Source organism: Podarcis gaigeae (assembly GCF_964106915.1).
Source record: "Podarcis gaigeae genome assembly, chromosome: 10".
In the NCBI taxonomy this organism is placed as follows: Eukaryota; Metazoa; Chordata; class Lepidosauria; order Squamata; family Lacertidae; genus Podarcis; species Podarcis gaigeae.
The window spans coordinates 22,325,474-22,346,572 of record NC_139686.1 but is presented as its reverse complement, the minus strand read 5'-3'; the positions used below and the strand labels follow the sequence as shown (position 1 = coordinate 22,346,572).

Genomic DNA, 21,099 nt, shown 5'->3' with positions numbered 1-21,099 from the left:
AGCACTGATTTTAAACAGCCGAAAAGGGGTGTTAAGCAAGAGCAGTGCCAGAACAGAACAGAGGCAGTAAGAAAGGACAAAAACAAACAAACAAACCCAAGAATAAAATGAAACAAAAACACAAAGAGACTTCCAATTCCAAGTAAGCAACAGGTTTCAACGAGCAGGAAGTTCAGAAAAAAGGCACTCCCTGCCAAAGTCTTTTATGCTCTGTTCACCTTTGCTCACTGAAACGAGGGTGGATGCAGCTGGCCTGTTGAATCCAAGTTCATCTTGCCTTACGTTTGCCCACTGTCAGCAACGCTGCCGACTTGAGAAGCTAACATGATTGCTACCACATGACACTGACTGAAGGGACAAAACAGGCAGCTTAAAATGCAAAAATAGAACTCTACCAGCTACCTGTGCAGCAGAGATGGCAAAAGAAGAGAAGGAAATTTGACCTACAATCCAAACATAAATGGAGATGCATTTGTGTGTGTGTGTGTGTGTGTGAGAGAGAGAGAGAGAGAGAGAGAGAGAGAGCGCACTAGCTGCTTTCAATGAACTTTTCCCTTTTCTACTGAGCAGCTTTTCATGGTTGGCAATTGCCAGGCCATCCATCGCCAGCAACAGATGCCATGCTGGGAATATATACAAGACTGAGTTTAAAAGGTTAGTTCTTTTTCAGTCCGTACACCTTCCCCAAAAACAAAGCGAACCAGCTCATTGGAATGTGAAACATATGCACACATGAAGGGAGTCAGGGGGAGCACACTAAACACACAGGCACATGCTTTCAGCTTTTCAGATTACAGAAAACCCACCGTATCCCCCTGCCTGGATGGGTGTTTTTGGAGAAGCGCAAGCATACAGACTAAAATCCTCTGTCTGGAAACCAGCTCGGTTCAAGGAGGGCTCAGATGCACTGCGGTGAATTTTTGGCAACGACCGGGCCAGGAGCTCAATAGAGGCGAGGATCTGAAAACAAAGAGAGAAAAGAGAGAGTGGGTGTTGCGGAGCGAAGACAACAGAGCAGTTCCAACCTGGAACAAATTAATTCTTGACGAATTATAATTCTGTCAATTCTGAGAAGGGCTGTCGCTGTGTAGTAGAACGCCTGTTTTGCATGCAGGTTCCATCCCTTGTGTCTCCCGGTGGTGCTGAGAAAGAATTCTGTCTGGAACTACCGAGAGCTGCTGCCAGGGTTGGCGATATTGGGTTAGATGAAACAATGGTCTGACTTAGTAGAGATTGCGTCCCATGTACCTATGCAATGTTCACTTGGAAACCTAGTAAAAGAGAGAAGAAACTGCCCTTCAGGACTTAAAGCTGCCCCTCCCACAAAGTTGGCATTGCAGCTGCTTGATTTGGCACTCTCTGTTTAAGAGGCAGGGCTGGAATTAAAGGTTTTAGAAATGTCTTTCTGCTTTAAGCACTACTAGAAAGCAAAACAGGAACACTGCCATTTAAGCACTGAAATGATGGTGCTGAAGTAAATTCTTAAGAGCACTGATGCTGCAATTGCTCATCATGTTTTGTACCAGCCCCTGTCCAATCTTCTCAGAAAGGTTGACAGCGTGGTAGACGGGCCGTGCTCTCTATTGGGATTGTACAATCTCCCTGTTTACTAGTCTTCGGCCAGCAGGTTGTGATCCAAGTGACTCATGTCTTGATTTCATGCGAGTTGTACCAGTAACACCATTAGCCCCACCGTTTTGTTTTCCTTTGGAAAGGGATTGGGGAGAGGAGAGGGGGGAAAGAAGTGCAGACACAACAGGCTAAAAAAGGTAGAAGTTGGTCCCACAGTGCAGATTAGGCTTAACAGTGAATCCCAGATTGAAAAAGGGCTTTAGACTCTCGTCCTAGCTAACTGCTGGACTAAACGGACCCAGTGGGCCTTTATGCTGAAGCTCTACTGATTTCTTGTCATTGGAAAGAGTTGGGCATCATTCAGTATTGATGATATGCACAACAGGGACGTCCCCTAACTGTTGTTGTGTATTGATAAAATCACCTGAAGCTGCCCTGTGGAATGAAAAACCAAAACCAACAAAGGAGGTGATGGTGAAGTGTTTTGCAGCAGGAAAACGGAACTTGCAGCTATTTCACAGACTATGTTTAAAAGACCCATGGTGCTAATACTTCCATGGAGACAGTCACGTAGACAAAGAGAGGCAGAAACTAGTGCGTCTCTAGCAACAATTCTATTATTCCACATGCAGAGCAGGCTATTATTACCATTATGCGATTCCCAAGGCAGGTACATGCCAAAGGGCAAGCCATTCATTTTCTGCTCTAAAAGAAGATGCATTTCTGATAAGAAACTCATTTAGACTCCCTTAGAGCCAGTCTAAATGAAATATGAATTCTCTCCTCCCCATTTTATTGGAAAGGTAAAGCTACCACGGTGAGGGCTGAGCACGATTTGAGGGTGGATGAAGAAGGACCTTTAATAAAGCAATGTAGTGCTGCCTTTTAAAAATTACTTTTTGCAGCAGGAAAACATGCCACTTGCAGCAGTACCAGTGGGTTTTCCATTTATTTTGGCAGCCGGAGCTCTCTGCTTCGGCTGCCACTTCACTTCCCCGAACAATGACCCTGAACGATGCTTGCAACCTTAGCATCACCCAGTGCCATTGCACTGCTAACATCTTCCAAGCTGTTCAGGACAGAGATGGGACGACCAGAGCAGAGAAGGCCTCCTTCCACTGTTACCCCTAAGAATGTTTGGAAGCAATTACCCTGTGAGGAAGAACGACAGGATCATCTGCTATGGGGTTTTTGGCACTGTGACCCATAACTGCTGCAGAAGGAATGACAAGAAGCCAGCAGATTCCAGTTATGCCTACAAGGCCTCACACTGTGAGGTCAACAACTTCTGGCTGCATTGCAGACACTTCTGGGAAGGCTAGGTCACCAGGCCTCAAGGCCCTACCAAGGCCTGTCTTTGAATGGCGAACAACCTACTTCCATGCAGCTGGTTATTATAGCTACTTGTAACACTAAGTTTGCTTGTTTTCCTCTTTCCTTCCCATCCCTTTTTTCCTTTTGTGTCGTGCCTTGTAAGCCCAAGGGCAGGGACTTTGCTGTCTTTACTGATGTGAAAGCTGGTCCCAGAGTGAGGAATAAATATTTTAAATAAATAAGGCTTCTGTTAGAACAGCCAGCTCTTCTTTCTTTACAGTGAGAAGAGAAAAGCAACGGCACTGTAGCCACAGGAAGCATCCCATCCTGGGCCATGAAACTACCCAAACAATTTCATCCTCCACCCTCTGAAAGCCTAAGAATTGGCCTTGTGCCCTTGGATGCCATGAATTGCACTGGGGAGGTCATTTCGGCATAGCCCTTTCAGCTGGTGCTTGCTGACCCTAGCAAGGCAATTTGTCCAATTTGAATGTAGTCAAATATTAGGAATATTTCTTACCTGTGGGAAGAGGGGTCGTTCATCCCTTTTCTTTTTCAAGCATTCTGCCATTAGCCTCTTCATTGCTTTGGGACAGTTACTTCGCACTTTGCTGAGATCTGGAGAGAGGTATCCTCGCCCCACCATAAAAATGATCTTTGTTTGCAGCAGGGAGGAAAAGAAGAGTGGGAATGAGGAGGTTCCAGCAAACATCTACTTTCTACATTAAACTGGGCAAGGGGGAAGTGTTAATGTAAAATAATAATAATAATAACCCTGAACTCCAGGTTTGCACAGAGCTTGTGATCTTTCAGTCCATCCTATATTTCAAAGAGTTTCTAAACCCAAATTTAAAATTCTTTTCACACTGGAGGGTAACAGTAATTTCACAATAAGGTGTGCAACATACTCATCAATGGTAGCTTGGTACCCAGTTATATTCTGATTGGAATGAATTAATATGAATACATACACTCAGATATACATACATATCTGCAATGTGGCATCAGTATTGAATAAATTATGCTGCCTGCTAGACAACTCAAAGGTAGACACTAAATTAACCTATGTGCAACTCAATTTTAATATTCATTCTGTACAAGCTGTCTGCCAGCCCACTGGATATTGTCGAAACTCAAGAAATAGCCAGTCACCCTGTTCTGCAGGGATAGCCAGGATCCAAAGATCTACTTTAGGTATGTCCATATGGTTGAGCACACCCAGTGGGATTTCTTAATCTCACTTAAAGAGAAGACCATGTGCCACAACACAAGCTGAGTCTGAAAGCCCTCTCAAATTTCAAAAACCATGGAGGTTGTTAGTTGGGGGGGGGGGACCAAGCCCAAAGACCCTCAGCCCTAAATTATTTGTGTTATTCTTTGAATCTTGACCATAATGTTGCTCACTTGCCAGTTGTTCAGTGTAATGTGATACCCAGTTGTGCAGAACCAGATCTCATCAAAAAGGGCAAAAATATCCCAAATATTGAAGTACTCAAGGATGTGGTATGGATCAAAGAAAAACAAATTAGGGACTTGGCATTTCATCCTCTGGGTTTCTTACTAGAGCACTTCACTCATTTTACCTGATGCCAAAGTTTATTTTTTCTTGCAGTCATCTCCCACCTTAACTCTGAGGAATTCAGTCAATGTACATGGGTGTGTGTGATCCCATTGTATCCCCAAAAACTTGGGAGGCTGGCTAGGCTGACAATGCATGACTTGTCCAAGGTGACATGGCCCATGCCTCTCTGGTCCAAGCCCAATACTATCAAATGCAAAACACTGGCTCTTAAGTGAGGGTCTAGTGGAAGACACCACAAGTCTATGTCCTTAAAACTTCCTGTATTTTTCTACTTCCTGATATATGACCTTTAAAAATTAGGGTCTACTTGAAGCAGGAAAAAAGGCACTTATGCCAAAAGCCATTTTAAAAATTTAAACCACTCATTAATTATTTCAGACAATGACAAATGATGAGAATGTGAAAGCACCAACAAAATTCAAGCCTCCCCGAAAGCCATGAATGCCTTACCTGGTCCCTGTTGTTGATGTTAGAATATGGTAACTGCCCAGTCATCAGCTCATAAAGAACAATCCCAAATGCATACACATCTGACTGAAAGCTATATGGGTTTTTATCTTGCATCCTAATTACCTCTGGAGCCTGTGATGTAGAAGAGAAGAAAACTGCTTTATTCTGTTGCATTGAAAAGCTATTTTCTTATGTCTTACGTCACCAACCCCGGAGACTCCATTTCTTGAAAGGGGGACATAAAAGCCTTTAATGGATGTAAGATGTCTATAATAGCCGCATATTTAGCCTACTCATTTGGCACTCATTAATACAAATTAATCCACCATTTCCCCAGGTATGCAGGTAATAAACTGCTTTAAGGAGAGTTATTATCACTTTTCAGTGATTATAACAGGGAAATCTACCGGGCTAACATTTTGTATGAACACAGAGTTGACTGCAAAATAGAGCCTCCTATTGGATAAAATACGGCAAGGGATCTGTGCACTGGGATTTCACCTCCAGAAAGAGGAGAAAGGAGAACTCCCTTGCAATACCATACAAAAAGCAGAAGGTTCCATGTGCAGCCGAGTGCAGTCCTCTATTACGGTGCCTTATAAATGTTGCTATCCCTGTCCTAGAGGCACAATGAATATACATCTACACAGGAGATGGTGTCAAATATTGGGTGGATCAAAAAATAGTTCAGAGAATACCCCCTTTATTTACCATCCATAGAATTGATCCAGACAACTGTTCAAACTGATGGGACCCGCTCCATCGTGATTTCACTGTTGCTAGACCAAAGTCACCTATTTTTACTGTGAGGTCTTCATGAAGAAATATATCTGAACAGAGGATGTAAAGAAAAAAAGGGGAGAAAGAGGCAATCCTAATTTCCCATCAGAGTACATATTGTGCCCATTCAACTACAGTGGTGCCCCGCAAGACGAACGCCTCACAAGACGGAAAACCCGCTAGACGAAAGGGTTTTCCATTTTGGAGGCGCTTCGCAAAACAAATTTCTTTATGGGCTTGCTTCGCAAGACTGATCCACTGATAAGCCGCTTAACAGCTGATCGCTAAAAGCCGTTAAACCGCTAATAGCGCTAATCCGCTAAGCTGTCAATGGGCTTGCTTCGCAAGACGAAAAAACCGCTATACGAAGAGCCTCACGGAACGGATTAATTTCGTCTTGCGAGGCACCACTGTACTACAAAAGCCCAGATCATCATCCTGCATTATTATCTAGTCGCTACTTATAGATTCTAAGCTGAAATTTGAACAGTGCTCCTATTATCTAATAGTAAGCACAATAAACAAACTAAGGAAGAGTCTCTATAACTGGGTTGACTGTATGGGGTCTTCAAAATCTGAAAAGGCTAGTGGGAGTTTCCGGCATGTCAAATGTTGGTTTGAGAGGAAGCCAGCACAGTGCTTCCATGGTGTCACATAATAAAATACATCACTTGTGTGCATGATATTTCTTCAATCAAGACTTGATTTGTTTTTGGCTTGATGTCATCATGCAACAAAGAACAAATCACCCTGATTTATCAAAGAAGAACCATGTGCATATTGCCTGCTGGACTAGTAATTACAAGGATAAACTAAAATATGAATCAGAATGTAGATATGGATTTATTCACACTTCACATTTTCAGTAAGATACGAATTAGGATGTACATCCTCACTTCTCCTCCACTGCCGCTAGTTAGGCATAAACCCTTCAAAAAGCCTTGAGTGGGACAACTACCTTGCCCACAGATCATCAGCTGATCTCACCTAACCACACTTTTTTCTCTCATGTTTTTAGAACAGATACTCACTTTAGGGATGTGGGAAGGGAAGGAAGAACAATAAAGGTCAGGTCTCTTAGAAAAAGGATACTATTACTCTTGAGGTCTCTGTGGATGATTGACTTGGCATGCAAGTAACTGGAAAGCAAGAAAATATTAGATAGAAAGTTGACTATATATTTCTGCTTATCAAGAGCCTGCGTGATACTGAATGATCTCAAAGATGACACAAACATATGGCAAAAGGTAGTCTCTAAGATGTACAGTGTCTAAGCCATTTGTTTATTTACTGCATCTGTCTCTCATTCTTCCTTCAAGGAATCAGCTTGATATGTCAGCTTGCACCTATCATTGGCTCCCAGTACATTTCTGAGCACAATTCAAAGTGCTGGTGTTGACCTTTAAAGCCCTAAACAGCCTCAGCCCAGTATACCTGAAGGAGCGTCTCCACCCCCATCGTTCTGCCAGGACACTGAGGTCAGCGCCGAGGGCCTTCTGGTGGTTCCCTCATTGCGAGAAGCAAAGCTACAGGGAACCAGGCAGAGGGCCTTCTCGGTAGTGGCGCCCACCCTGTGGAACACCCTCCCATCAGATGTCAAAGCACTAAACAACTACCTGACATTCAGAAGACATCTTAAGGCAGCCCTGTTCAGGGAAGTTTTTAATGTGTGATATTTTAGTGTATTTTTGGTTTCTATGGAAGCCGCCCAGAGTGGCTGGAGAAACCCAGCCAGATGGGCGGGGTACAAATAAATACTAATACTAATACTACTACTACTACTACTACTTCTTCTTCTTCTTCTTCTTCTTCTTCTTCTTCTTCTTCTTCTTCTTCTTAGCACCTGCAACGCCCCAGCTTTTTAAGACAACTGAATTGCAAACCTACACACCATGCACAAATCTGCAGCTCTTTCTGCCCACTCCCCTTTGGGAGGAACAGCCTGGAGCTTAGACTTTGCCAGGGCCCAAACATCTCCTAATCTCTCTAATACACTGGTTGCCAATCAAGGGTTTGGGGACTGCTGGGGGTCCATGGAACGCACCCAGGGGGTCCGTGGCCCCATCCCTTGCGTCCCCCCAACTAAATATTTGTCATTTTTGCATGATAATAATCTGTTTTCAGTAGACCTAAAATCCTTTGTTCAAAAAATTGCTTTGCTGAGGTACCTATCGTAGAGTTATCAAAATTTTCAGAAGTAGGTGGTCTGTGGCTTGGCTTTTGAAAAACAGGGGGTCCTCAGTAGTTAGCTAATTGGGAACCACTGCTCTAATATATTGTAAATTTCATTTTAATAGTGGGTTTTCAGTGCAATCTGTTTTTGGGTGCCAATCCCAGCTGAAAAGCAGGTAAAAATACAAAAACGAATTACTTGGCAGTAAGTTGTCTGGAAATTAATGCAATTCAAACCAAGTAGACAAGCTTAGGATTGGGCAGCCGGAAGATATCAGCTATAAGACAGCTTCATATTTATTAGCCTAAGTGACATTTATGGTTCCATCATATTCCACCCCTCTAGTATCATGAGGCACTGCTGCCAATTTCTTCACACCCACTTGAAATGTTTTAGGAGAAAAGGGAAGATGAGAAATCATTCTCCTTTATATCAGAACACTGTAGAGCAACACAAATCACACACTCATTGTTCCTGTTACTGGGAAGACTGTTAAAACATGCTGGTATTACATGAATGCCAATCTGCAGCAAGGCTTGACTTGGGGAAGAGGGCATATCACAGCAGGCCATATGCATGCTGGAGGAAGCCTGAAGGCAATGCAGCTCAGTTACTTGTTTCTGTGCAGATATGCCAGGAAGCAGCACTAGAAAAAATGTGAGCTTCCATTCTAAGCCCTTCCAGCTTAGCCCTTCTGTGTTATCAGGAATGGGAATTAAAATGCTAAACCTATTCATTTTTTTCCCCTCTCGGAAAAGCAGCGCTTTGGGTATAAACTCCTTTAGCACCATAGTTATATTTAAAATGTCTTGGTAAGAGCTTCTCTCCCGTGATAGTCACCCAAATACAGCTACTGATCAGTCTTTACAGCTGTTAGTGTTTTATGACAGGACACCGGATGGCTTGGTGTCAGCCCTTGTAAAACATCATGCTCTGATGTTAGCTGGCGGAAAAATGTAAGAGATTTCATTCTAGCTGTCTTCAGTAAAAAGTAAAAATGATGAAAATCTTTAAACAATGTGCTAAGTTTGAACAAAAGACTAGTAAGGAAAAAACTGCTTGCCATAGGGGGGGGAAATGCCCACTTAGAAATAGTATTGGAGTTGTATAAAACACTTCAAAGTGAGACCTCAATTTTAAGCAAACACTCGACATAATATTGGAGAGCTTTTAAACACTACCAAACAATAATCACTGTCAAGTCATATTAAAAAGAAGGGACTTCATGTCAATTTCCAAGTGTCTATGCCACCAGACAAAGTATCTGGAAGAATTTACGAGAATGCATCCCCACTGATTCTATGACGCTGTCATATTAACCTCATGTGTTAGGGATGGGGAACCTGCGATTCTCCAGATGCTGATAGTTACAACTCCCATCATCACTGATCACTGGCCATTCCTGCTGAGGCTGATGGGAGCTGTAGTCCAACAACGTCTGGTTGTCTATCCCTGCCACATGCACCGGCAAGATCAGTGTGTGGAGATCTCTCTTTTCCCTCCTTCTCTCCTAATGAGTATATGATACTATACTTACTCCATTCCTTGTGCTGTCTGCCGTGCAATATCTATCAGCTTGATCATCTCAAATTTGGTCTCAATGATGTGTAGATGGTGGTAAAGACTGGAGCCTTCACACCACTGCGTAACTATAGCCAACTGCGGCTTTGTTGAATAACCCATGAAAAGCAATATATTCACGTGTCTTGTTTTCCTGTGGAAAGAAAGGAGTGCTTAAAATCACTGAAAACACTTTTGATGGATTGAAGGGCTCGAACAATGAATGCCCTGATATATGATTAATCTTGTTGGCTCGACCAAAGTCCATCTAGTGCAGATTCCATATGGACATCATGGCTGAAATTGTCAAATCCCCTTTAAAGCCATCTAAAGCTAGTAACCACTGCCACATCCTGTAGCAGCTATTTCATTAAATGTATTATATATTCTGCACACCACCCAGTGGCTGGAGAAACCCAGCCAGATGGGCAGGGTATAAATAATAAAATTGTTGTTGTTGCTGTTTTGCATCATAGGTTGCATTCAACAGTGGTTAAGCCTTAGTGCCCTGCAGATGTTGTTACACTCCAACTCCCATCTGCCCTCCGCTGTACAGCTAAATGACCAAGGATGATGGCCATCCTCTTTAGAGGACCTCAGCTTACCTATCCCTGCCACTACGTACTCAGCTTGGGGTACACAACTGTTACCTACCCACCTACCGCAGCCCTCTGCCCAATATCCTGTTCTCATATGGAAGGTCTTCTAAACCTTGAGAACAGGTTTTCAGGGAGCCACGGAGATGCTCCATCCCAACTTGGGCAAGCAGAAGTGCTTTCCGCAAAGGCAAAGGCAAAACTCGATACAACCCCATATGAAATAATTGCTGTCTGTACAGATTCTCCTGCCAATCAATTTAATTGAATGACCTGAAGTCTGAAAGATGGAGTAAAACTTCTGTCTACTGTGACAGACACTTTGAAGAATGAGCACAGACTGTGCCTAGAAGGCTCACAGCTGGCATCTGACAAGACACTGGGAACCTGCAATGTTACAAGGGATTCTTGCCTCACGACAGGAATGCTTCGGCTCAGAGTTCCAGTTAGCCACAACCTCTTCTGGGACCCATCGTGTTACCTTTTCACTCCCTGCCCTGGGATTGGCTGCTGTTCTTTTCTATTGACACCTAGCATTCTTCGGGCTTCTGAACAGACTCAGTGCTCATCCCGCTATTTTTCATTTGTTTTTTCGGGGGGAGTGCCCCTACAGATTTTTTTTTTAATGATTTTTGTACTCAGGCTTCTCCCAAGCATGTTGATACCTCCCTCTTGTTTCTCAATGACTCCATTTTGGGTATGTAGTTCTTGGTATTCAGCACATGAATTTACTATGAGAGGGAGCGATGGGGGAAAGGTTATCAAGCAGAGCAGAGCCAGGGAAAACAAGGATCCATGAAGGCTGAGAAGGAAGTGCAGGAAAGATTTGCTTTCTCTCTCGTGGTAACATGGATTGACAATGCAGAAGCATCCAGTATTCCCTCACTGTGTGGGCATGAAGACATGTTTATAAGGGATAACACAGGACCAGAAAATATCAGGAAAACACAAACTGCCTTTCAGCAGAAGGACTGGGAGGAGCACAGTGTTCTGAACAAACGGCTCAAGCTCACTGGCTTCTCAAGGGAAGTCAAGCCATCAAAATGCAACTAACACAACCTTACCTGAGCACTCCTACTTCATTTTTAAAGGCTTGTAACTGCTGGGGGGTGGGGGCTGTAACATTCAACATTTTCACTGCGACATCACCTGAAAAAGCAATTTTAAAGAACATCAGCTGTATAATACAGCTGCTCAACTTTTCTTTTTAAAAAGCAGAATACAAAACTCAGATATTGTTATGTGGTGTTCTAGGTGCAAAATGTGGCTTTTCTTCCTTTTGATTACTATTGCCGTGCCGTATCACAAACTGCTTTTGGATGCCTGAGCCCTCCTTTTCGAATGTGATCTGCTATGCAGCGTAGAACACTGCTGTTCAAAAAAACCGCAAGACTAAAGCTCCACTGGGTGCATAGAAACGGCTGCACAGGATTTGGACCCCAACTACTGCGTTTTCCTTCAAAAGACACTCTTCTCACTCTAGCACACAAACTTGGGAGAGCTTTTACAGAGACAACAAAGAATAAGAAGCCTCAAAACTGAGATCGGCTTAATCTGCTAAGGTTTTGGTGTCACAAGCTTTAAAATAGAAAAAAAAAATCAACTCATAAATAAAAAATGGTTTGGTGCAGGAATTACCTACCATGCCACTTTCCCTTATAGACTGTTCCAAATGACCCAGACCCTATCCTTTGTCCAACTGTGATCTGGCCATCTGGTATTTCCCAATCATCACTTGAGTCTCGCCGACCAAGAGTTTTCTGCAAGAAAAGCAACCTTAGTAATACATCCATATGTTTTCCTAACGCAGAAAGCCTTACAACTACACTGGTGTTTCGTATTTTGTTTTTGCTAACCATAAGTAGTTACAACCCATAGTTTGCAGCCATAGTGCATAATGCTACACTAAGTTTACCTCTGCAAATGAAGGGGAGGGGGAATTGGCATATAGGAGGAGGGGGAGGAATAAGTGCCCAAGTGTTTGGGGCACTCCTGATTTTCTAACCACAGTTAGAAGTTTGGGCAGCACAACGTCTACACTGAGTCTCTAACGTGGTAAAGCCTGGTTGCCAATTCAATAAACCAGCTTTGGACTTACCATTCTGCTCCGGTCTTCTGAAGAGGAGGAAGACTTCCTCTCTCGCTGAGGCCCCGGGGATTTCTGCAACGCTTTCACATTGGTGAGGGACCCGGGTAAGGAGGCAGGTGGCGTGGCAGACAAACCCGTGGTTGAGCCTGTATTTGAGATTAAAAGTCAAAAGTACTTCTGGATTTCTAAAGACATAAACATTCCCTGCTAGGCTTGTTTCACACAATAGTTAAGTGCAGAAACTGCAGTTAAGATGCAATATTTCCAAACATAAAAGGCATTTAAAAGTAAGAGGTAAGGCTTACGAAACAAGTGCACTTAACATACATTTTCAGGTTGCAATCCTAGCACACTAAATTCGGTTTTAAAAAAAATTTGCTGATTTCTGTGGGATTGTGCCTTTAATTCACAAAAGAGGAAAGATCAAGCTTGTTCAACAGCAATCACTGCAAACTGCCCAGTTGCAATTAGTTGCTTAATTATTGGACCAGCTCGCGCTACGCGTGAGCAACGTGCTGCTCAATGCTCACAAGTTCCCCCAGAGCGCCTCCCCTGTTCCTGCCACTCCAAAGATAAAACAATCCAGAGTCTGACCGGTTATCTTGTCTGAACGCTGATTTGTGACTGGTTTTCTGCAAACAAACCACAAGTCGTAAGTGAAGAGCAAGCCTCAATTACAGCTTGTGGTTTGTCTGGAGGAGACAAACCATGAGCCCGGGTTTTGACAACTGGACAAGCCAGACTCTGGCTTATTTGGTCCATGGAGCAGAATCAGGAGTGGGAAAGGAGCACCATGGGAACTTTTGAGCAATGTGGACCTGCATGTTGCTCATTCATATTAAACTATGGATTTAAACTAATGTGAAAGGGGGACTGCGCCTCTAAAACGAGTGCAAAAGGAGTTAAAGGGCTTAAAGATTTAAGGCCCACCTTAATCAAAGAACCTGAAGCACATTTTAGATTTTTCTGGGCTGTACGCATCCTTTCTTTAAGCAGGCAAGATGCGAAGTGAAACCGTGTTTGTGCACTTGGTTTGCCTGTTTTTAAGAGAAACTTCAGACTACTTTATATTTTGTTTAATTCTGCTGGCTTTCCTGACTTGCTACCACTAACTCTGCCCTAGGAGAATCTGACTACAGTTGGGCATGAAACCAACTTGGACTCAATGGAAAGAATATTAAAAGGGGAGGCCAAGATCCAGAGAACTGTAAAGTGAGTTCTGTGAACCTAACAGTGTCTATGAAATGCTTCCCCTCCTCAATTGTTAGGCTTCCCCCACCCCACACGCTACATAGCAAATAGCTCTTGAAGCTGAAGGGAGATACTCATGTAAAGAGATGAACACAAGAGCCACAAATAGGCCTAAATCTACACAGCTTTATAATGCCACCTGAAAGGGAACTAATTCAAGCGGTTGAAGTGTATCTTATAACTGGGCAAAAGATGTTACTGGCCTGGACACAAAAGCAAGGAAGCCACACACAGATGGATTTTGTGCTGAATCCTCTACGAGGCTTCAGGGATTCTGAGCCCTGCAATAACACAGTGTGGGGGGCCATGGTTTGTTCTGCTGCTGGGCTGTGAAGGAGCTGTCACAAAAGTAGTATCCAAGCAGAAGATGCCTTCTGCTCCACTATCTCATTTACCTTAAGCAGCACCCCATCCTAAAAGCATTCAATAGGAGTATTATTATTTACAGAACACTACTAGTTGGCACTACAAGAATAAAAATGCAATTTGGATATTGGAATATCAGAAGCTCAGATTTGGAGGAGTATAATCCACAACAGTACCATTTAAGTTTACAACTGTTTTCTTTTCCCAAGAGAACAATTCTGAGTGCAATCCTACACCTATTTACTTTAGAAGTAGGTCTAAAGTGTTCGAAGGGGCTTACTCCTCACAAGTGCATTTACGACTGCTGCCTTAGCAGACTAAAGGCGTCTCATATTTCCTGCATCCTGTAATGGGTTGGGGGACCTTACAGCTTTGTTCCTAGACAAACAATTTTTCTCATTGAGGGTTCTCATTGTGCTGATGGTTCAAGCTATAACGAATGCCTAGCTTTTCCCTGGTCTTCTATCCAATTTACTCTCTCCCAGTGTCCGTGATGCTTCCTTACAGATGTTCCACCTCTGGCTCAGACTGAATAATGAAGCCCAGATTTCTGCATTGAGGTCCTTAACTCCTCCTCTCTGCAACATCTTTCGGTCTGTCGTCTCAGTCTACACGTAACAGTGGTTACTTCTGCCTTTTCTGCACTTGTAGTATCCACCCTTTCCACTCCTATGATGCCGTTCCCATGCCACGGTAATGCTGCCTGTTGACTCACAATTTGCTCCTCCCCTGGTATGATTGTAATGAAAAAGCCATGAAACCTGGGCTGTCATTTCTCCCAAACCCAGGATCGGGGTTGTTTCTCTTGAACAAACCAGTGTGGCAAACCCAAGGTTTGTTTTTGGCTTTACGTTCATAGTTTATGAGACATCATGCTAAACTAAGTTTTATGCCTTGCTGGTCCTGCTTGTGCCAGGGTAAGAGTGATTGGGCAGGATGCACTAGATTGCTATTCTTTCACAGGGAGTCATTACCCGGGATTTACCTAGCAGGGCCAGTATCTATTGGGATTTGAAAATTTGAAGAAAAAGCTCTGTGTGGGGAAATGAATGTGTAAAATTACCATTGGAAATTGCTATTTTTTTAAACAAACTGCTAACTTGGTCTGAAGTGTCATCTTGACACTTTCCAGGAGTGTTGGACTAAATTTCGAAAGACACAGGACCATCAATACAATGCTAATCCTACAGCAGGAGGGGACTGCTCTTATTCACTTTTTAGAAGTGATATTATCCCTACGGTCATAATTAAAACCTGAAACTTTTGAAAAAGCTGCACTTTTTACCACAAAACATAAAACCTTATTTAGAGAGTGTTCATTCTGATTTATCTGGTTAAACTATTATGAAAGCTACGAGTGAGATCCAATGTGGGTCATACTCACAAGTAAACTAAATGAAATCAATCGACTTCAAAAACAAGTTCATCAATTTCAACAGGCTTACTCTGAGTGTGACTTAGTTGGAGATCAATCTATACATTTTGGAAATTATTTAACAAATGGGGTGAACTGCCTATTGCTTCAAAATGGAAGCATTCAGATTTGCGTATCGCTATTTTTGTATGCGCTTTATGGCTGTGCACTGCCACATCAGAATCATACTTCAGTTTAACATCTGGGCCACAATCTAGTAGAGAGAGAAAAATATCACTAAGCATGCCCAGTTCTGTGCTAGATTGCAGCCCTGATGCTTTTGCTTAGCAGAATTTGTTTAGAGGCAGCCAAACATCTACAGACTTAAGTCGAAATGGACTTGCTTGTGCTTTATTACACAAACCGAACCTGATTTCAACTGATGTCTGCAGAGTTCTGTAATATATTCCATTAGTATCCAGATTAGTCACAGCCCCAACATATCATCAGTGAGATAAATTATACTAGAAGGTAATTAATTATATACTGAAGTGAGTTGTCAGCAGAATTGTTAGTACTTTGCAACAGTTCTCTGAAAGAATATTAATTGAGGAGCTCTATCTCAAGCATTAAGTTGAAACTGACAGTCAAGGAAATTAGCAATATCAGTCTCCTCCAAAATCCTGCAAAGCCTTAACATCAGACAGACAACAGAATGGTTCTGCTGGAACCCCAGCTAGGGTTGTCAACTTTTCTACCAACCTTCGCTCTTGTGACTTTAAAAGCAGGCTGATCTGTTGCCAAGAAAAGGCTTAACCTGTTAATTTTGGCAGATGCAACCTATTGTTAAAGGTACAGGAGTAGGCTAGGCTGTTTTCTTTGGGGTGGGTGAGGTCACTAGGCAGCCTTTAACAGAGGAATCTCTTGGAGTGCAAAATAGTTTGTACAGATGTTAAGCGTTTGCAGGACCTCTCCTATCCTCATTTCCATTGCAACTAGAGACCCTTGCAACAAGCAACACTTTTTGAAAGGCAGCATGGAAAAAACATCGTCTCTACAATGCTCTATATCCAACGCAGAGTAATTTGTGAGTTTAATAAGGGTGAGTGAAAATGGGTGAAAAAGCACATTCAAAGCATTCCAGCCAGGCCAAGCCAAAAAAACACAAACAAACCCAAAAAACAAAAACAAAAAAGACAGTGTTTTGATAAACTCACACACTTACATACACACGCTGTGAGGGTGAGGCACAAACAGCATCTGTGGTTTTTATTTAGTTTGATTTGGGTGAAAACGAGAAAGAAGAGCCCAACTACCTCTGAACACTGGGCCAGGCTCAAAATCAAACACTATCTCACTGGGGACAGAATGGAGGAGGGGACTGGGAGTCCGGGATTGGTATTTCCGAAGGCAGCGCATCAGCTGGTTCATAGGGGCTGTTAGAGAGAAAGAGACGGGCAGGCAGAGACAGGAAGACAGACACACAGAAGAAATGAAAGTCATGGGACATAACTAAGGTGCTTTGACTCCTAGGCACAGATTGTTTATGACTTTGCAGGGGAGAACCCCATATTTCTACTTTTTTTGTTTTTTGTTTTAAAAAAACACACACAAAAAAAACCAAAAACAAAACCCTGAACAGCATACTTTCAAATGGCAGGGAATTGCTACATATTCTCAGATGCCCAGCAGAGAGCTTATTGACCAGAGTTTTAAAATGACATCATAGTACACAACATTTAAATGTTGGGACAAAATGGGCAAAACTGTTCAAAAGCCACAGCTACCTGGACATACACAATAGTCAAAACGGGCAATATAATTAAACTGGTGGGGTTTGCGGTTTTGATTCACACCTCCGAACTCAAAATTGCAAAGTAGTAGCCAGCTTGTCAAATGGAACCAACAGAAGAAGAAGAAGGAAATCCTGGCTGAAACAAGGTTTGTCTTGGAACAATGAAGTCGTAAATTGCAAATGGGATAAAAAGAAAGGGAGGTGGGGGTGGGACATAAAAGAAGCTATGGAAAGCGAAAAGGCCGGCTGATTAGGGACACATGCTCTCCTGCATTATATGGCAAAGCCCATACTGCGCACTCAAATGATGACGAGCCAAGTCAAAGCCTTAATGTGAAGCCTGGCAGCCAGTTAGCAAATGGAGCTCTAACCCAAACAGGTTTTGCAGCAGCAGCAGCTGCCATAAGCACGTTTGTTACAAGGTGGGGAAAGGATATAAACTCACAGCGCTGGCTTTTACTCTCAAGAGTTGGACCCATTCATGAGAAGTCAATTCAAGGCTGCTTTACTTTTTTACTGCATGGGAGCATCTTAGCCACCATACCTGTTGTCCTGGATGCATCCAGACTGAGGAGCAGCAGCTAGATGTTTAGTTCTGTATTGGCACATCAGCTCCTATGGTGTACCAGATATACACACCACTCCCTTTTAACTAGCTGCCTAGGCAAGCTCCCTCCGTGGCCCAGTTGAGAGTGGCAGTGTGGCCCTGCCGCCCCTGCTTTCTTCTACCCTTGTCTGATGCGGTGCACTCGCGCAAGCACCCAACAGCCCCTCCTTAATGGCAGCTTTGTCACTTCAAGCCCCTCCTTGAGCATGGAGACAGCAGAAGGGATTCTGAAGGCACAACTTTCTTTGGGGCTGTTGCGGGCTCTTCAGACTCCCAAGACCTCCTGCAGAATTTCCTCCGCCTCCTATTCCCCTGTTTCTCTGGCTGCCCCATATCTTCCCCCTCCCCTGGTTGCTGCCACATACATGGCCCAGAACCCTAGAAATTGCTGGCCGTTTACCCTGCATCTTCCTCCTCTGTCCGGTCCCTCAGTCTCCTGCCCATCCCTGACATCCATCTTAAATCGGTATAAATATGCAATTGGGAACAAAATCAATCAATCTATAGGAAAAAGCACACCTTGCTCTCAGACAAGGCACATGGGTCATGGCAGAAGGCTTCCTCAACTCTGTCTCTCACAACATAGAAGGAAATGTTTCCTTTAGGCTGTATTTGTAAGGATTGGTTTCAAAAAAATTATATATTGGAAACATTAAAGCCAGGTGCCCTGTTTATTGGGAGCTTGTTTTAAAAATATATCAAAATATGTGTACATCTTGTCTATTCTACTACCAAGAAAGTTATGGATATGCTAAGGACTGTTGCATTCTCAACAGTCACATAGATCAAGCCTTCGTGGTTCTGAATACCATGAGGTATTTCTAGGATGCTCCCATGTTGTAAAATTAGAGAGGAACAGTGCTCAGTATTCTGCTCACAAATTGTGCTGGCTGACAGGCCCCTAGAGAGTCCTTGTTGTGTAGGTGTTCTGGTTGTATATCAAGATAGATGGGTGGCACGTTTGGCCTTTTTAAGATAAAAGGAAGGTAAAGAAGGATAACTTTACTGAAGGTCAGTTACCTCCTACTATTCCCATCTGATAACCCACTTTAGAAAAAAACACAAAAACCACTGGCTACCACTTTGCATGATGTTCTCCCCTCCTCTTCGCCCACAATGGGAGTGAACCACTAAAACTTTTCATCAAACAAACTCAAAGGTCATGGGACAAGCAAGTGCAGCTAAATTTCACTGTTCTGTTTACATTTCTCTCTGTGTCTGTATTTTGCAAAAGAAGGTGGAACAAAGGGGAGGGGGCAAAGCAATGCATTTTTTATGCAAGAGAACAAAATCACTTACCTCCCTCTCCTCGCAACCCTTGATCTCTAATCAACTCCTACAAATCAAAAACAAAGCTGTATGCATCTTATTAATGCATTAATTCAGTTGCTTGTCATAATTACGGTGATATAACACAAATATAAGAAATGTCAACTGACAACAGTTGCATAGATAAAGAAGATGCTTCCTCCTGTCCACAAATGGTCACTTGCCTGCCAATACCTGCCCACGCGTTGGGCCATTTGAACTTTGTTGAGTATGGCAAGCTAAATGAATTAGCAAATAGGGTCTAGAAGCAGCGGGGGAAAGACGTCAGAATCATGTTCTGCTCTAAAAGATAGTCTTAAAATATTGTTCAAAAAGAGCAAGGGAAAATGAAGACTATTGATTGACACTACAAGGAGAATGATGCTCATCAATTAGCAGTGTTAAATAGGCAAGGTGTTAAGTTTATGGACCACTTCCACGACGAACAAATAGCAAGCTTCTGAGTTAATACAGATTCATCAAGCAAAATAGAAGTGGCAACTAATTCTGTTTTGGGATGTCCTAGGAGAATAGCATGAGGTAATACCAATGGATTGCAGGCGCCTGTATGCTCAGGGCTATATTCAATGTCATGCCAGTGGATGTGATGGCCCTTCCTCTCCTCCCACTACCCCCCAAAGCAGATTTTGAGGATGTGCAAGGGGCTGCAGGTAGAAGGAGTGGAAAGGGAAGTCCATTGTGAAACTAGATCACCATGGTTGGCTGTCATCCACAGTAATTTTTAGCTGCTGTGGACCGCACACACAAGATCTCACTACCTACCTTGGACTTTGTATTAGACAAATTTAAATAATTAGGGACAAAATGTTCCAGTCAAAAATTTGTTCAGGCCATGAACATGCACACAGCATGTATTAGAACACATTAGAACACATTCACCTGTTCCATTTAGTAACAACCACCAAGCTGTAATCAAAGGGTGTGAAATAGTTGGAAATCACGTAGTGTGAAATCACATCGTAATTGTTTATTTTTACCCAGCCATGGCAGCCAAGCTGGGAAAGGATTATTTTTTCTGTATTTATCCCTCCCCATTCTGAAGGCTCTGGGTGGGTAACAAACAATAACGTCTCACCCATTTATGTAGTCATGGACACAGTCTGCCAGACTATCACAGGGTTGGCTGTCACTTAAATAGAATATGTGAACTTGCCCATAACACCAATTCCTGATATTATACATGGGGACTGAAAACTCAGGCAGCATGATGTATTAAGATCCATCACTGTGTATGTGAGTTTGATCATCAGAGATAACGCAATGCATGGCTCAGAATCTGCAGCCGATTAACAAATATCCCTTTCCTTCTCCTCCAAAGAGTTCAAGAATGGACACACACACACAGTTAAAAGACAGTCTTAATTCTCTTTCCAACCCTATACACCCACTTGTTCCTCCACCCTTGGAAGAACAGGAGGTAGCGGCAAGATGGCTCTGCTACTTAAGCTGGGAGAAAGGACTTATCCAGGTTATCAAGTCCTATGGCCCATTGTTTGCCCACCCCTTCCTCAAGTAGCATAGCAAAGGAAAAGATACGTTTGGCTTCTAAAGATCAAGCTTAGGTGGCAACTTACATCAATGTTGACAGGCTCTATAGTATTGATGTGCACGTTGGGGGCAGATGAGGAACGGTCTCGTTGACCAAACTGATTCCGATGGTCTTCGTCTGCTGGTCGGAAAGGCTGGGGTATTGGAATGGATTTTGAAGGAGAAGGACCAGGGAGAACAGATGGGCTGAGAAAGTCAAGGCATAAAAAAGGTTAAGGTCTGCCAGGATCCCTAGTTGTTGCAGAGAAGATGCAACTGGGACCATCTCCACCCACTTGAATCTATTTGCCCCTGAGATTTATTTATTTAATTTATATACCACCTGGAGGTCTCAGGGTGGCTCACACAAAAGATCACAATATATAAAATTGAAATAAAAACAACAACCCAATAACCCCCCCCCCCCAAAGAGCCACAGTTTAAAAGGGTATCAATCAGGTCAACCAAAGGCCTGGTTAAAGAGGAACGTTTTTGCCTGGCACCTAAAGGTGTATAATGAAGGTGCCAGGCAAACTTCCTTGGGGAGAGCATTCCACAGATGGGGAGCCACTGCAGAGAAGGCCTGTTCTCGTGTTGCCACCCTCTGGATCTCTCGAGGAGGCGGCACATGAAGGAGGGTCTCAGATGATCTCAGGGTCTGCGTAGGTTCATATGGAAAGAGGAGGTCCTTGAGGTATTGCGGTCCTTAGCCATTTAAGGCTTTACAGGTCAAAACCAGCACTTTGAATTGGGC

The 21,099-nt window shown here is 43.1% G+C and overlaps 1 protein-coding gene across 2 annotated transcripts in view; it reads right to left on the bottom strand.

Moving 5' to 3' along the window:
* Positions 1-21,099, bottom strand: part of BRAF (B-Raf proto-oncogene, serine/threonine kinase) — a 50,368-nt gene that overhangs the window by 2,938 nt on the left and 26,331 nt on the right. The window contains exons 8-19 of one of the 2 annotated variants that reach the window (XM_083700205.1): positions 20,393-20,552; positions 18,789-18,825; positions 16,404-16,523; positions 12,126-12,262; positions 11,670-11,787; positions 11,092-11,176; positions 9,409-9,585; positions 6,791-6,837; positions 5,630-5,748; positions 4,919-5,050; positions 3,407-3,541; positions 807-960 (exon numbers count right to left, since the gene is read on the bottom strand). In XM_083700205.1, coding sequence (XP_083556331.1) covers positions 807-960; positions 3,407-3,541; positions 4,919-5,050; positions 5,630-5,748; positions 6,791-6,837; positions 9,409-9,585; positions 11,092-11,176; positions 11,670-11,787; positions 12,126-12,262; positions 16,404-16,523; positions 18,789-18,825; positions 20,393-20,552 — 1,421 coding nt within the window. The remainder of the gene's footprint in view (positions 1-806; positions 961-3,406; positions 3,542-4,918; positions 5,051-5,629; positions 5,749-6,790; positions 6,838-9,408; positions 9,586-11,091; positions 11,177-11,669; positions 11,788-12,125; positions 12,263-16,403; positions 16,524-18,788; positions 18,826-20,392; positions 20,553-21,099) is intronic. The other variant, XM_083700206.1, reaches the window with a different exon arrangement.